Here is a 15,761-nt window from a genome sequence, read left to right as displayed (position 1 = left end):
TCCAGGAAGCAAAACAAAAGCGGCTAAAGAGGACCTAGCTAATAGTTTGTTGTGTTTTCGTATCTCAGCTGAATATTTCAGTAGTTTTAGTATAATTTTTTTGTAGTTCAGCGTCTGAGAGAGTTTACCAGAGAGCGACTAACTGCTGCTGCTGAGGAAATCTTCAAAGAGGTTGAAAAAACTCATCATCCTCTACGAGGAAGAAAACAGACTGATGGAAATCTACTGGAAACCCCAAATAAATCTCCACAGAATAGGTATGAAGCGACAGAAAGTGTCTGATAGATCATTGATCAGTTTTCATATTAGCTGGATTAAAACTGAGAAGTTCTGATGTATTTTCGTATATGAATAGATAAATTGAAATATATTATATCTTTTATTGAAAGTAAATCATCAGAAGGACAACTCTTCCTATTTTTTTCACTACTTTCTGCATCTTTAATCCTCGGACTCTTCAAACCTGCACTAGATTATTCGACACTAACAGCATAATGTTTGAAACTCAGTTTGTGATTTGCAGCAGCTGAAAAGATGAATTCAATTTGAGATCAGTCCAGATCGAATTGGATTAAATATAATCGATCAAACATGTTTATTGTTGAAAGTGAAACACCTGCTGCATGTTACTTTTTGTCATAAAGTGATTTAAGGTGCATTTTCTGTATAAACGTTTCTATAAAAATATTTTATTTTTCATTTTTATCCTAAGTACAATTTATTTTGCTCAAAAGTAGGTATAGTTTTTAACAGTCTTAATTATAATAAATAGGCCTGGAAACAGGCCAAGCTCCAACATCTCTAAGCATATGTCGATGGCAGCAGCACAACTGATATTTCAATCCAGAATGTAATCACATCTGAACAGGAACAGACCAGATAAAGCTACTATGATGAGAAAAAGCACAGAGAACATAAATTAAAAGCAAAGAGAATATAAAAATATGAGTGGAACCTCACAGACACTGCAGAGTGAGATAGAGATATATAATCATGCAGAATGAAGAAGTGGTCCCTGTGTGATCCAGCAGCCCAAACATATAGCAGCACAAATACAAAAAATAGGTCAGGATAACCTAACTATTTTGGATTAGATAAGAAAGGCAGAGCCATATGGCATCAGTATTCTGCCAAAAGTCCATACACTCAGCTATTCGGTGGTGCCAGACATGAACCAGATCTGCTGCTCTAGAACCTCTTTTTATTGTTTGAAACAGGTGCAACCCGTTTGAAAATACGCTTTGAAACTGGAATGGGCTCCGAACCTAATTGGTGGAAAATACCTATGTGATTCAGCGGCACTGTTTCTGATGCCCCTTTCTCCCCCAATTCATTGACAAGGATCCACCAAGTTTTAGCAGATATAACTGTGCAGCAGTTAGACCTGTTCCTCAGCAGGATTCTTTTTCGGCAGAGGAAATTAGGAAATTCAGGCTGTAGCTGGCTGTTCACTGGACTGCTAGCTTTCCAGACTCAAAAGTCTTCTGCTTTACATGTTTTCCACAGTGGTTTTTCAATTCAATTCAGTTTATATATATAGCGCCAATTCACAACACGTCACCTCAAGGCACTTTAAATTTTTAACCAGATCATACAGTCAAATTGATTCAAAGTTTTCTATCAAAGGAAAACCAGTTGATTGCATCGACTCACTGACTCGAAGGCAATTCCTCGCAGTAGTATGATTTTAGCGACAGTGGAGAGGAAAAACTCCCTTTTAACAAGAAGAAACCTCCAGCAGAACCAGGCTCAGTGTGAGCAGCCATCTGCTGAGGCTGACTGGAGTTCAAGGAGACAGAAGCAGAGATACAGGAAGAAGCAGAGATATAAAACGCAACTGTCAACCAGCTTCGCAGGCGGCCCCATCCAGGAAACGCACAGCCAGGCAGACGAGCTCCGAGCCAGCTCCTGTGTCAGAGGATAAAGTGAGCACATCCAGCCAGTCACAGTCAGAGAAACAGGACTACACTGAAAAATAGGCCAAGCTCCAATATCTAGAAACAAAGGTGTTGATGGCAGCATCACAGCTGATATTTCTCTGCAGGATGGAGTCACAGCCAAATAGGAGCAGACCAGATGAAGCTACTATGAGGAAAAAACTGAGAGATCATAATGTTAGAGATTGAACTAACAGATTCAGCAGAGTGGGGAGAATAGAGATAGAATGAAGCAGAATAATGAAAAGGGGTCCCTATGTCTTCCAGCAGTCTAAGCCTATATCAGCAAAACTATAGGGATGGCACTGCATAACTCGAACCTCTTTAACTATAAGCTTTATAAAAAAGGAACGTTCTAAGCCTACCCTTAAAAGTAGACAGGGTTGGTTCCAAATTAGAGGAGCCTGATATCTAAAGATCTGCCTCCCATTCTAATTTTATAAATTCTAGGAATCACTAGTAAACCTGCAGATTCAGAGTGAAGTTCCCTGTTAGGAACATAAGGAACAATCAGATCTCTGATAAAAGATGGAGCTCGGCTATTTAACGCTTTTCTGTAGGGTAGCAGGGATAGTCAGAACTCCAAAACTGCCTCTTCTCTCTTCACTACGGCTGGAGCAACAAAAAAATGTTGTTGTTCCTAAAAGGGTTATTATACAAGCTAATTTATGTGCTGTAGGCTGCAATAGCTTTAGGCAGGATGGATCTCTGTATTACCCCTTTCTTCAACTGCATGTGGAAGCTGCACATAAGCATTGTGTTGCAGCCTGCTCTGTCTTTGCAGCCGATCACAGCAACTCTGGTCAATCAGAGAGGGTCCACTGGGGGTTCCGTGGCACATTTCTGAAATGTTCCAGATGTGCCAGCTACGTTGCTGATCCAGGCTCGGACTGGGAAAGATATTAGGCCACGCAGTTTTTCAATTAATACATAAAAGCTCAGCGGTGTGTAAGAATTCACTGTGAGTCTAGGTGGCATGTGGGCAATGAAATTGAATAATGTAAACAGATGCAAAACCCCATCATGCACTGCAACACATTTTTTGCTGAATATTTGAACATAAATATGCCAAATATATGAGGAACATTGTAGTTTGGCTTAAAGCTTTTTAGTTTTATTAGAATTTAATTTGTTGCACGGATTTTACAAATTGAAGAAATAGAAATTTACACCATATGTCAACCATCACAAGGATGTGCATGAAAAGGAAGGGCTATATATACTGCATGCATCATTTAACTAGTTAACATTGTATTACTTCTTGAGCTCCTTGAGTTATTTACTGTCACAGGTAGGTGCTTTGGCCGGAGAGTAAGTGTTGGGGCCGGTATGGTTTAAGGACGGCCGGCCCTCACGCGCTGAAATTAGGCCCAGTCCATCGGGCAAATGCTCGCTATCACAGATTACCAGCCGGAGCCTGGGCTCTTGCCGATTGCTCTTTTTAGAATTGGTCAATCGTCTGAACCAAGTTATCGGGAAGAAGAAACTTAATCAGGGGTATAACCAAAAAGCCCATGGTCGATCAGTGCTCTTCTTTGGAAAGGGGAACCTTCCAGAAAGACCTCCTTTTTTGCAGCAATCCAGCATTCCAGCCTGTATGATAGTGTCCAGGCAAAAGTTATTATAAGCCGATACCATCCCTATAGTGAAGCGTGGGGTTGATAGCATCATACTTTGGTGATGTTGTTCATCAGCAGGGAAAAAGGAGCTAAAAGGAGTTCTTCAAGGCCAATCTGTTAATGTCCTAGAGTGGCCAAGTCAGAGTGTTTCAGACTTGAATCTGATTGAACATCTGTAGAGGTCTGCAATAGCTGTGCTTAGATAATTCTCCCCACAGATAGTTGTGCCGACTTTGTGGCATCATATTTAATCATACGTGAGGTTGTAATTACTATCAAAAGAGGATGAGCAAAAGCTTAAGCAACGTTCTGGAAAAACTTTGATAAGTAAGATTTCTTAGTTTTTCTTTCCAGTAAATTTCCAGCAATCAAATTCATCGGCTACTAATCCAGGGGGTCCCTTAGAGGGTTGATTACACTTTTTTTATATTCCCCCCTGCACTTTTTTCCCACTAATTGAAATGTCTTTAAATACACATTAACGTGAATTCAACACACTGTAGTAAACAGATAAATGGAGGCAGAAGATGTCTTTCAGTCATCAATGCACACATTCAGCGACACACAGAAGCTCTTTCAAGCTGGGCACCGTTTCATTCACAACACCTGTCCCATCAACCAGGATGAGACTCCATCTGTGATAGAGTGACTATAGGACCAGATTGATATAACACAGTTTCATACAATATATACAAATAGGGGGTCCCTGGTCCATCTAGTCATCAGTTTGTGGTCTTGAAAAACATTAAAGACCCCTCTCTCAAGGGATTGAAACATCTAGTCCTATTGTTTATCTAAGAGATACTTTTGCATTGACATAATTGGGTTATTTGACAAATGCACAGTAAGCATGCAGTAACAAGACACTCTCTGAAACAACTGAGTTAGCTTAGCTTAGCAGGGGCTCTAATGCTCCATTGACAGTCTACAAAAGCTCATTTAACTTTGGCTCATAATCTTGATGAACTGACTGCACAGAAATTTAAATTTGTATCAAAATGCATTTCTAGGTTTTTACAGTTAAAGGCCTAGTTGCCCATTTTCATTGATCACTGTTTGTCCCCCACAGAACTCCAGAAGCAAAATTGATCAAATGAGGAGGAAACATTTGCCATCCATCAGCTTTGTAACAAGATGAGGAAATCCAGTCATGACCAGGGTTAAGTAATTCCTCAATGGACTGAAGAGGATCTGATTGAACCAAACAGTCCATCTCCTCCTGGAAAAGCTATGGAGGAACCAGGACCTCCGTGGATTAAAGAGGAGGAAGAATACCTAGGACGTCCACTGATCAAAGAAGAAAATGAGGAAACTGAGTCTACGTGGGCTATAGAGGAACACAAGGGACCCGATTTGCAACTGATGCAAGAACAGGATGAACCAGGAACTCCACTGCTTGAAATAAAGCAGGAAAAGGAATCTTCACTGCTTAAACATGAGCAGTGGCTAATGGAACATTTACCAGCTAGACTGGACCAGAAGGACGTGCTTAGCTGTCAGTTTGACCGGAAACAGTCCAATAATTTGATGCCTCCTATTAATGAACTGAGGGAAGCAGGACCTTCATGGATTAAAGAGGAAGAAGAGGATCTAGCTGTTCCTCAGATCAAAGAAGAAAACGAGGAATCTGAGTCTATTTGGACTAGAGTGGAACTGAAGGAACCAGATTTGCTACTGATGGAAGAGCACGATGAACCAGAACCTCAGTGGGATAAAAAGGAAGAGGAGAAACCAGAATCTCCACTACTTAAACTAAAGGAGGAAATTGATTTTTCACTTCCTAAACATGAACAGCAGCTAATGGAACATTTACCAGCTAGACAGGACCACGAGGACCTAGTCAGTAGTCAGAAGGAGGAGCAGTTTGTCCAAAAGCAGTCAATTAGTTTGATGGAGACTTTTATTCTTCAGGAAGAGGATTTGCAAGAAAGAGAACCAATAACTGAGGATCCTTCTTTTCATATCTCTACCGAAGTTGAGACTAAAGATCAAAGAGAAAGTAGCTCCACTGTCTCAGAAAGTCTATCTCAAACTGACACCAACAAAAAGTATTTTAAATGTGACGTTTGTGAGAGATCCTATATGAAAAGGTCTACCATGAAACGCCATTACAGGACCCACTCAGGTGAAAAACATTTAACATGCTTGACATGTGGGAAAGGTTTTTCTCAAAATTGTGATTTAAATGCTCACATCAGAACCCACACCGGTGAGAGGCCTTTCGCATGTCAGACGTGTGGGAAAAGTTTCTCTCGGATGAATAGTTTGAAATACCACATCAGGACCCACACAGGTGAGAAACCTTTTCCCTGTAATACATGTGGAAAAAGTTTCTCTCGCATTTGTGATTTAAATACTCACACCAGAAGCCACACAGGTGAGAGGCCTTTTTCTTGTGAGATATGTGGACAAAGTTTCTCTAGAGATCATAATTTAAAGGCTCACATCAGGACCCACACAGGGGAGAGACCTTTACTATGTAAGACATGTGGAAAAAGTTTCTCTCGGATTAATAGTTTAAAATATCACATCAGAACCCATACAGGTGAGAAACCTTTTTCCTGTAAAACATGTGGAAAAAGTTTCTCTCAAATTTGTGATTTAAATACTCACACCAGAACCCACACAGGTGAGAGGCCTTTTACTTGTAAGATGTGCGGAAAAGGTTTCTCTAAAATTTATAATTTAAATGTTCACATCAGATCTCATACAGGCGAGAAGCCGTTTTCATGTAACACATGTGGGAAAAGTTTCTCTCGGATGAGTTGTTTAAATGATCACATCAAAACCCACACAGATAAGAAAGCTTTTCCATGTAAGACATGAGGAAAAGATTTCTTTCAGATTGGTAATTCAGTTGATAACATTAGAACCAATAGATAAGAAACCTTTTCCATGCAAGACGTGTGGAAAAAGTAGTAATTTAAATGATCAGAGGAAAAGCCAAACAATTGAGAAACCTTTATGTCAAATATGTGGGAAAGGCTTTATTGACATTGGCACGCTGAAATTCCACATAAAACAAATGCACATAAATGAGTAGACCTAATTAGACATTGATACAGAAAATTAAAGGTTCCGTCTTATTCTACATTTGTAAATAAAAAAATATTAACAATGAGGCCTCCAAAGCTATTTTTTTCTTTTTGAACAAAAAAAAGCCTTTCAGATTAGACAAACTGCATGGCCCAACAACCTCCTCATTCAGCCCTCTTCTAAACAACCAGTTTTAACTTTCCAAAACCTAAATGCCCTAAAGCCTGAAACTATGACAAACAGTCAAAGTTTGCACTGATGGCAGCTACAGGAGTAGGTTGACCAGATAACAGCTCATGCCACTCATTTACATCGTTAACAACAATAATACTTACTTTTTAATTCCATCAGAAATACAGACAAATCCCACTCTGATCACCTCCCCACAAAGCATGCAGCATTTCCTCTAAAAATGGGTTGATATGTTTCAAGGGATGGCTGGAAACCCTAGACCAGTGGTTCTCGAACTTGTATGTATAAAGGAACGGGTTCAGTGAAAAAAAGGAAAAGCTTCCCTGATGTTTATCTGGCGGGAACATAAAAAGGTCCTTCCTCTCTGCCTGCCATGCAAAGCTGCTAAAACTAAATACTGGAGAAAACTCAAGCCTTCCATACAGAGATCAGAGGAGGTTTGCATTTCTAGCACAGATTCTCTGGTTAAACAATGTATTTTTGATGATTTTTATTATATATGTTTATTGTTTAGTAAAGACAGAGCTAACAGGTTGAACCGATGGGTATGCTATGCTGACATGTTTTGAGCTGCTGTCTACAAAGCTAAAACAAGCTTTCTTTCACTAATTAAAACACTAATACTTTAACTTTCATATTTTTTCTCATATTCTCATTACATTTTGATTAGCGAATTATGAGCAGAAGTCATTTAACAGGAGTCATTGTCTGCACGCTAATACCGCACTCAAAGAAGATAAAGAATCAATTAAATAAAGGCTATGTGCTCCTGATTAACCAAATCGTTTATTAAAACATTATTTGGCCAAATGATGTTTTAGTCACCTCTTGGATTTGCATTGTGAATTGGTTTGCTCTAAATTAGCCAAGACCTAATTTGACCGCATTCCAAATTCAAGAGAAAATCCATGCTAAACTTTGATATCATTGCATCACCTCATTGACTTTCAACCATGTTTTTCCTTCTTCTTTGTACACAGTAGCTTAGTTTAGTTGAGTTTCACTTGATCAGTCAAGAGTTTTTAACCGAAATATGTTTGACTTGGAGCTGAATGATTTATGTTAATAAACTCCATTTTGAATGAAAGGTGTGGTGAATTTATTCCCTATATATGTGCAGAGTTATCTGTTTAACCTTCATTTGAGATTGATTCACATTGTTTTTCTTATAATGTTGTTCTAACACACAGCCTGGGCTCCGTTTCATGAAGCAGATTGACCAAAAACCTGAAAACAGGGAAACTCTGACTTTTCCATTTAACAAAGAGAGTTTCCGCAATCTTTGTCTCTGTTACCGTAGTAACATTCTCCCCAGAGCGAACCTGGTTGGGAGCAGGTTTTCTTCAGTAAACCTCTCTGTCTCTGCTCAGTTGGAAAATCAGTTTTTGGTTTCCACAACGGCTGGTGTGAGTTTAATCAACTAAGTTGGTGAAGCTGATTTCACACCAATGGAACTAGAGATTTTAAGGCAGAAATGAAAAGGAAATTAGGAGTATGCTTAATAGACAGAAATACAATATTGCAGCCTCAAAGAAGAGGGAGAAAGAGGATTGTTGTGTTGGTTTATATGTAGTCTTGTTTGGCAGGCTGATTTGACATTTATTAAAATCTCTCTACTCTCTGTTGTTCCATTTGGTCACTAAAAGAGGATTCTTCATAGACAAAAACACATTCCTAATATGAACTGTAATACTAGGTTTTCTAAATTAAATTTCTCCCAACAGAAACTGAATTTCAGAAAGTAAAAAAAAAATTTGTACTAGAAGAAATTAGTTTTTATATACCTAGAAATGTTTACACATTTTAAGTGGCCGTTTTGACATTTATTAGCTTGACTGAATATGTATTTATGATTTCTGAAATACATTTTTTCCTAATCAAAATAATACAAATTATGACCAGTAACAATAGGAATATGTTGATTTCTAATTCATTTCTAAACATCCAGAATTTGACATGGAAAAAATATAGTTCAGACATCAGAAACACAAATTCAGTCAAATACATAGTAAAATATGGTTTGCCCCATGTATTTCACTCTTTATGGACCAACTAAATAGGTTTATAGTTTGGTAGTAATGGATTATTTCTCCTACAAATTGTTAATAAGTTTGGTATTTACTAGTATAGTGTCCGATTAGAGTTAAATAATTTTGACTGTCTCATTAATATTGCTAGTTGTCTGTAATGACAGCTGCCCTCCCTTTGTCAACTGGTTTTTATAGTAATTGGGTTATTATTCGTTACTTCTTTAACGCTTTTATTTCATTCTTTTTTTACATTTGGAACTTATCTGCTAAAAAAATCTAGATTTGTGTTGATTAAGTATTCAGTTAAGGAGACCAGTGGATATGTTGATAAAATCTGCATCCGTGTTTTACTGAATATAAGGCTAATTAAATCTTTCTGTGGTGCTGCTGATTTCATACCTGCTTTTAGTTCCACGTTGTTACGTATCCAGCAACCTTTGCTTGTACAAAGCATCAGACATTTTGAAACGGTCAGAGGGAAATCATCCTGAGCTGTGTTGCCATAGCAGCCAGTGCTGTCGAGACCGGCAAGACCAGTTTATATCTATAGCACAATTCAGTACATGGACTAGTGCTTTAAATGAATTAGACAATAAAATAGAAGAACAACAAAAGCAGAATTAAACAAAATTAAGATAATAAAAAAACACGAGTAAAACAAATAAAACAGTTGGACCACAAACCTTAAACTAATAATACCTCAGTTAACAGTTTAATTTCAACAGTCAAAGACAGCTCTAAAACAAAGGATTTTTAACTTTGACTTCAAAGAACTCAGACTTTCAGTCTCTGGAAGTTTGTTCCAGACAAGTGGAGCATAGGAACTTAATGCTGCTTCTCCATGTTTGGTTCCACTTAAGATTTAAGATAGACTTTATCAATCTCACAGTGGAGAAATTCACTTGTCACATCGGCTCAATAGTCAAAAGAATGGGGTTTATACAGTGCTTCAAATATATACAGTGGATCCATGAAAATAAATAGGAAATAAGGCTTCTGGGTGTAGAGAGTAGGCTTGAACTAGAAGAGAGAGCGGTCTGAGAGGTTGATATACTGACAACCAATGTAAACCTGTGAAGACACTGCTGCAGTAATCAATTCTACTAAAGATAAATACATGAATGAAGACATATTAGAATTATTGGGCCAGTGTTTGTGGGATAGCAATAGAAACATTAGCTGTAGAAGAACTGACTCAGACTAAAGAGAATTAAACCAAACACTGACTCATGTCTCCACATGTATTATTGGGACGTAATTAGGACAGAAGAATTGAGAAGGATTGATTATTTTGGTTTGTAATCTGCTGTTCCACTTCAGTCCAGCAGGGGGCGGTAATTAGCCCACTCAGCTGCTTTGTGTCAGTGTGACAACCAGGAAGTAAAACAAAGGAGCAGCTGTAGCCATAGATATCCATAATAAAGCCGCAGCTAGCAGTTGGTTGTTTTTTAATATTCCGGCTGAATATTTCAGTAAAAATGTCTCCAGTTCAGCATCTGAGAGAATTTATCAAAGAGCGACTAACTGCTGCTGCTGAAGAAATCTTCACAGAAGTTGAAAAAACCATCATCCGCTACGAGGAAGAAAACAGACTGATGGAAAACTACAGGAAATCCCAAATAAAACAAAATCCAAACGGTAGGAAGCTACAGAAAATGTCTGATAGATCAGTTTGGTCTGTTTTCATATTAGCTGGATTAAAACTGAGAAGCTTTGATGTATTTTCCTACAGACATGAATAGATATGTTGAAATAGAATATATTTTTAATTGAAAGTGATGTTTTCAGATGGACAACTCGGCCCGATTTTCAATAACTTAGGCATCTTTAACACTTTATAGGGCAAGTTAGTGTTTTTGATCCCTTGCAGATGGATTCCCCACCACCACCACCACCGTCCCACAGTGAGGTCTAGAAGCACTAGATCTATCCAGCCATTCAGCAAAGATGCTGCTACATGGCTGTAAATCTTTTTTGGCATTTGACCAATTAGATCAGTCCTTGGATGATATCACATACATTGGAAAAGTGGTCTAGAAACAAGTAAAGATTTCTTAAATTAAGTGTTTTTACCCTTGATTTGAATAGGTAAATGAGATAGTTTGCCAATGGAATGAGTATTTTTACTCCTAAAATAAGATAATTAGACAAAATGAACTTGAAATAAGACAATCCAATTGTGTTTCCTTTTTTTAGAGCTAAATTGTCTTGTTATATTGGCAAATGTCTTTTATTATCCCCTGAATTCAAGAATAAATGCACTTATTTAAAGAAAAAAATTAATTATCTAGATTTAGATTTTTTGTGTTTAATTCTTATAATTTGGCAGTGGATGGTATATTGGAGCTACAACAAATTGTTTTTCAGTCCAAACAAAATGCAGTGACTCCTAAATCCACTCTGATGTGACACACATTCAGTATTTTCCTCCATGTGAGCCGATGCTCTTTGTTTCTCTGTCTGACATCTCTACAGGTCAGAGGTCAGTTAGGTTCACTAACTCGTGTACTGTCCCTTATAATCAATGATGAGAAATTATAGAATTTAGTCTGGATTAGGAAATGTCTCGTAGTGATGGAGGTTTGTATAATGGAATGATTTTCACACAGCATCAAAATTGTTCAACGTACTATATTTACATCCACATCCTTATTTTGATTTATTTACCTTTTGTTAAGTTTCATCAGCATCCTGGTCATTTTACTACACACCTGGGCAAACTTTAATAGAAAAATCCTCAATGGTAAAAGTAATAACTTAAACGTACAGAAGCGTATTGCATTCTCCAAAGAAAAAATAAATTAGACAGCATATCTCATAATTACGAGATCACTAACCAAATATATATAGATAAGATCTTGTAATTATGAGATCTTTTCTCATAATAACGAGTTAGGATCTCGTAATTATGAGATAAGCTGTCTGATTTTTTTTCTTTCCTTTTGGTGAATGCCATACACTTCCGTATGAATCTGACCAAAGTAATGATAAATAAAAAATTCTATGAAAATCAACTCAGACATAGTTTTTTCATCCATGCTTCTACAGAATGATGATAAAGACCCAGACAAACGATGGTACCCTCAGCCTAATATTTTGTTGCTCACCCTTTTGAGGCACTCGATTCCAGTAACTGTCAATAGCTAAGTCTCCATCCAACTGAAATAAAACTTTAAAGTTGTAGGGAAGTCATATTTTAATGTCCAATTATTCTGGCTTAAACATTTATATAAATGTGCACTTTATTAGACTATATTGTCCCAACATTTTGAAAAATTCTATTTAAAAACAAAAATCCTGTCTTAAAATTTGTTTTTTTGTGTTTTTTGTTTTTTTGTCGTAATCTTATGCAGGCCAGTTAGTTATATTTGAGCTTGAACACCTAAATTCAGCAAATCATATATCAACAGTCATGAGTCAATCAAATTTTTTCGGTCATAGCATCTTGATTCATATGTCGCAGCTAATATACACAACGATTGAAATAAGAAACCCGAATCATTTCCTTTCCCATTGATTTCCGTCCCAGTGTTCACGGGGATGGACGTCTGTGCCTTCAGCAGGCGTAGAGCTAACAGAACTGGCAGCGTTGCGAGGCAAGGGCTCAAACATGTACGGCTGGAAGCCTTCTACACCAAACCAAGCGTCTGCCGCCCTGGCGTCCTCTTCCACAACATCTTCGTCCCCACTTTCCTCCTCTAAATAAAAAATGGATGAAGTAGGAGACTCATCCACTACCTCAGACACAAAACTCTCTTCTTGCATGTTTCCCGCTGTCCATAGCGTTCCTTGACAGTGTTGTTGCTAAGTGCTACTTGGTCCCATTGGGAACCTACTAGCACTAAGTTGCTAACTGGTTAGCAAGATGCTTCCGACCAACCGGCCACAACCAAACTTGCTTAAGAATGTTAGGTTTATCATTTATACGTCATGTGCATTGTTATTTTGTTAGTCAGATTAGACAGAGCAGAAGGCCTTCCTTCACATTGTGGATGTCACTGTGTGTACGGAGGTCATCTAATCAGGACAGCCTTCGTGTCTTTAAGAGTACACAGGATATGGGCACATCTTGGAGCCGGTCAGATAGAGGATAGCTATCTGTAACCCTGAAGCATAGAGGCAAGCTGCATGAAGTTCAAGACATGGATGGCGTGTCAGTTTCTGGTACGGACAGCTAAGCATCCACCTGATGCAAAAAATAGACTCACAAGGTATAAGAAGCAGGAGATGACCTTAATCGGGGCTCAAACTTTGCCGGACGCTCGCGGACGTGATTTTTGAGACCACAGCTGTGCAAGCTCTAAGCATTTTTTCTCTGTCCTGTAACGACCTGATCTGGAATAAACTCTGTTACTTTTTATTCCTGTTTTATAGTCCTTTTTACATGGTTTTACCCAGTTTGAGTTAAGAGTAGTAAATAACTTGCTCCCAGGAAAAGAACCGTTGAGGAGGCCCCTGGGGCGCTACAGCCTTTTTCTTCCAAGGGGACAAATCCTCTTCATTTTAACAAGAACCTTCCTCCACAACAATCCCGCCCCCTTGATAAACGACCAATCACATTCACTTTATTCACTTGCGTAAAGTCAGGCTCCACTCGGGAGAGTTTGGAACCGCAAACAGTGGAACAGCTGTTTCCCTACGACTTTAAGTATTTATCAATGCTTTTCCTGAAACGATACCACATAAATTAGAAAAAGGGCCAATTGCATCCTTTTGTAATGATCACTGTTTGTCCCCACAGAACTCCAGAGGCAATATGTCTCCAACAAAGAGGGAGCTTTTGCCATCCAACAGCTCCGTAACCAGAGAAAGAGATCCTGTCATGACCAGGGTGAAGTGCTACTTCAGTGGACTGAAGAGGATCAGAGGGAACCAGAAAATTCATCTCCTATTAAAGAACTGAGGGAAGCAGGGCCTCCATGGATTAAAGAGGAACAAGAAAGACCAGCATCTCCATTGATCAAAGAGGAAAATGATGAACCTGCGTCTAAATGGGCCAATGAGGAACATAAGGAACCAGATTTGCAACTGATTGAGGAGCAGAATGAATCGGGACCTACATGGGCTGAAGAAGAGGAACCCAAATCTTCAGTAGTTGAACTAAAGGAGGAAATTGATTCTTCACTGCCTAGACATGAACAGTGGCTACCAGAACATTTACCTTCTAGACAGGACCAGGGTGACCTGCTCAGCATTCAGGAGGAAAAGCAGCTAGTCCAGCAGCAATCCATAACTTTGATGGAAACATTTACTCTTCAGAACCTGGATCTGAGTGAAAGAGAACCAACAACTGAGCAGCTTTCGTTTCATATCTCTCCTAGATTTGAGACCAAAGATCAGGAAGGAAGCAGCTCTATTGTGTCAGAAAGTCAGTCTCAAATTGACACAAAGAAAAAGTCCTTTGAATGTGACATTTGTGGGAGATCCTTCATGAATAAGTCTACAATGAAACGCCATTACAGAACCCACACAGGTGAGAGGCCTTTTCCCTGTAAGACCTGTGAAAAAAGTTTCTCTAGACTTCATAATCTAAAGACTCACATGAGGACCCACACAGGAGAGAGACCTTTACAATGTAAGACATGTGGAAAAGGTTTCTCTTGGATCAGTAGTCTAAAATATCACATCAAAACCCACACAGGCGAAAAACCTTTTCCATGTAAAATATGCAGAAAAAGTTTCTCTCAAATTTGTAATTTAAATAATCACATCAGAACCCACACAGGGGAAAGGCCCTTCTGTTGTGAGATATGTGGAAAAAGTTTCTCTAGACTTTATACTTTAAATGTTCACATCAGAAGCCACACAAGTGAGAAAGTTTGACATGTAAGACATTTAAAAAAAGGTTCTCTTGTGTTAGTAGTTTATGGAGCACATGAGAACACTCACAGATTAGAAACGTTTTACTTGTAAAAGATCGTCTGTGTGGGTTCTAAAAGATGTGGAAAAGGCTATAATCTGATGAGTCGTTTAAATGACCACATCAGAACCCACACAGATGAGAAACCTTTTCCATGTAAGACGAGACCTTTGTTTAATATGTGGAAAAAGCTTTATTGACAGTCATTGAATTTTGACATAAAACAGAAGCACAATAATGATCAGTCCTCATTAAATCAGATGTAAAGATTGAAAATTAAAGTTAAACTGTTTAACTTTTTTTGTCTTTTCAAAGAAGTGGCCTCCAGGCATGGCTTTGAGCAGACATAAGCCTCTTTACCACTAAAAAATAGTGGGTTAACGTGTTTTTCTGTTGAACTTGTGTTTTTGTAATTTTTTATTTTATTATTACAAGTGATCAATAATAATATTAAAAATGTTAAGTTCATACTGTTTTTTCCTATTCCACCTCTTATAACTTTTAATACTTAGGTAATTTTGCTTGTATTGCATGCATTGCCTGTTACTTTAATTCTATAAATTTACCCGTTGTGAGATAAATAAAGGATTAGCTAATGTTAGCCCAATTAGATAACATGTTTTAATGGGATAAATGTACTGGTTTCTTTAAAGGTCTTAATTACACTTTGAGTGGGCTCCAGTAACATATGATACATAATATATATATACACTATATTGCCAAAAGTATTTGCTCACCCATCCAAATTATTGGAATCAGGTGTTCCAATCACTTCCATGGCCACAGGTGTATAAATTCAAGCACCTAGGCATGCAGACTGTTTTTACAAACATTTGTGAAAGAATGGGTCGCTCTCAGGAGCTCAGTGAATTCCAGCGTGGAACTGTGATAGGATGCCACCTGTGCAACAAATCCAGTCGTGAAATTTCCTCGCTCCTAAATATTCCACAGTCAACTGTCAGCTGTATTATAAGAAAATGGAAGTGTTTGGGAACGACAGCAACTCAGCCACGAAGTGGTAGGCCACGTAAACTGACGGAGCGGGGTCAGCGGATGCTGACGCGCATAGTGCGAAGAGGTCGCCAAC

The 15,761-nt window shown here is 38.3% G+C and overlaps 2 protein-coding genes across 2 annotated transcripts; both read left to right on the top strand.

The window, feature by feature from the left end:
- LOC119795173 (gastrula zinc finger protein XlCGF57.1-like) lies at positions 1-7,848 on the top strand. Its single transcript, XM_038303028.1, has 2 exons — positions 1-257; positions 4,626-7,848. Exon 2 carries the CDS (start codon positions 4,787-4,789, stop codon positions 6,380-6,382), a length of 1,596 nt encoding a protein of 531 aa, XP_038158956.1. The 5' UTR covers positions 1-257; positions 4,626-4,786; the 3' UTR covers positions 6,383-7,848.
- A 2,394-nt stretch (positions 7,849-10,242) lies between these two features.
- LOC119795174 (zinc finger protein 184-like) lies at positions 10,243-15,376 on the top strand. The gene is made up of 2 exons (XM_038303030.1): positions 10,243-10,452; positions 13,556-15,376. The coding sequence occupies exons 1-2, from the start codon at positions 10,293-10,295 to the stop codon at positions 14,635-14,637; spliced, it is 1,242 nt and encodes a 413-aa protein (XP_038158958.1). The 5' UTR covers positions 10,243-10,292; the 3' UTR covers positions 14,638-15,376.
- Positions 15,377-15,761: the final 385 nt, after the last annotated feature.

Source organism: Cyprinodon tularosa, unplaced genomic scaffold (assembly GCF_016077235.1).
Source record: "Cyprinodon tularosa strain WSP-4 unplaced genomic scaffold, ASM1607723v1 ctg501, whole genome shotgun sequence".
NCBI classification, from domain to species: Eukaryota; Metazoa; Chordata; class Actinopteri; order Cyprinodontiformes; family Cyprinodontidae; genus Cyprinodon; species Cyprinodon tularosa.
The sequence above is the reverse complement of the archived record's forward strand: the minus strand, read 5'-3'. Positions and strand labels throughout refer to the sequence as shown.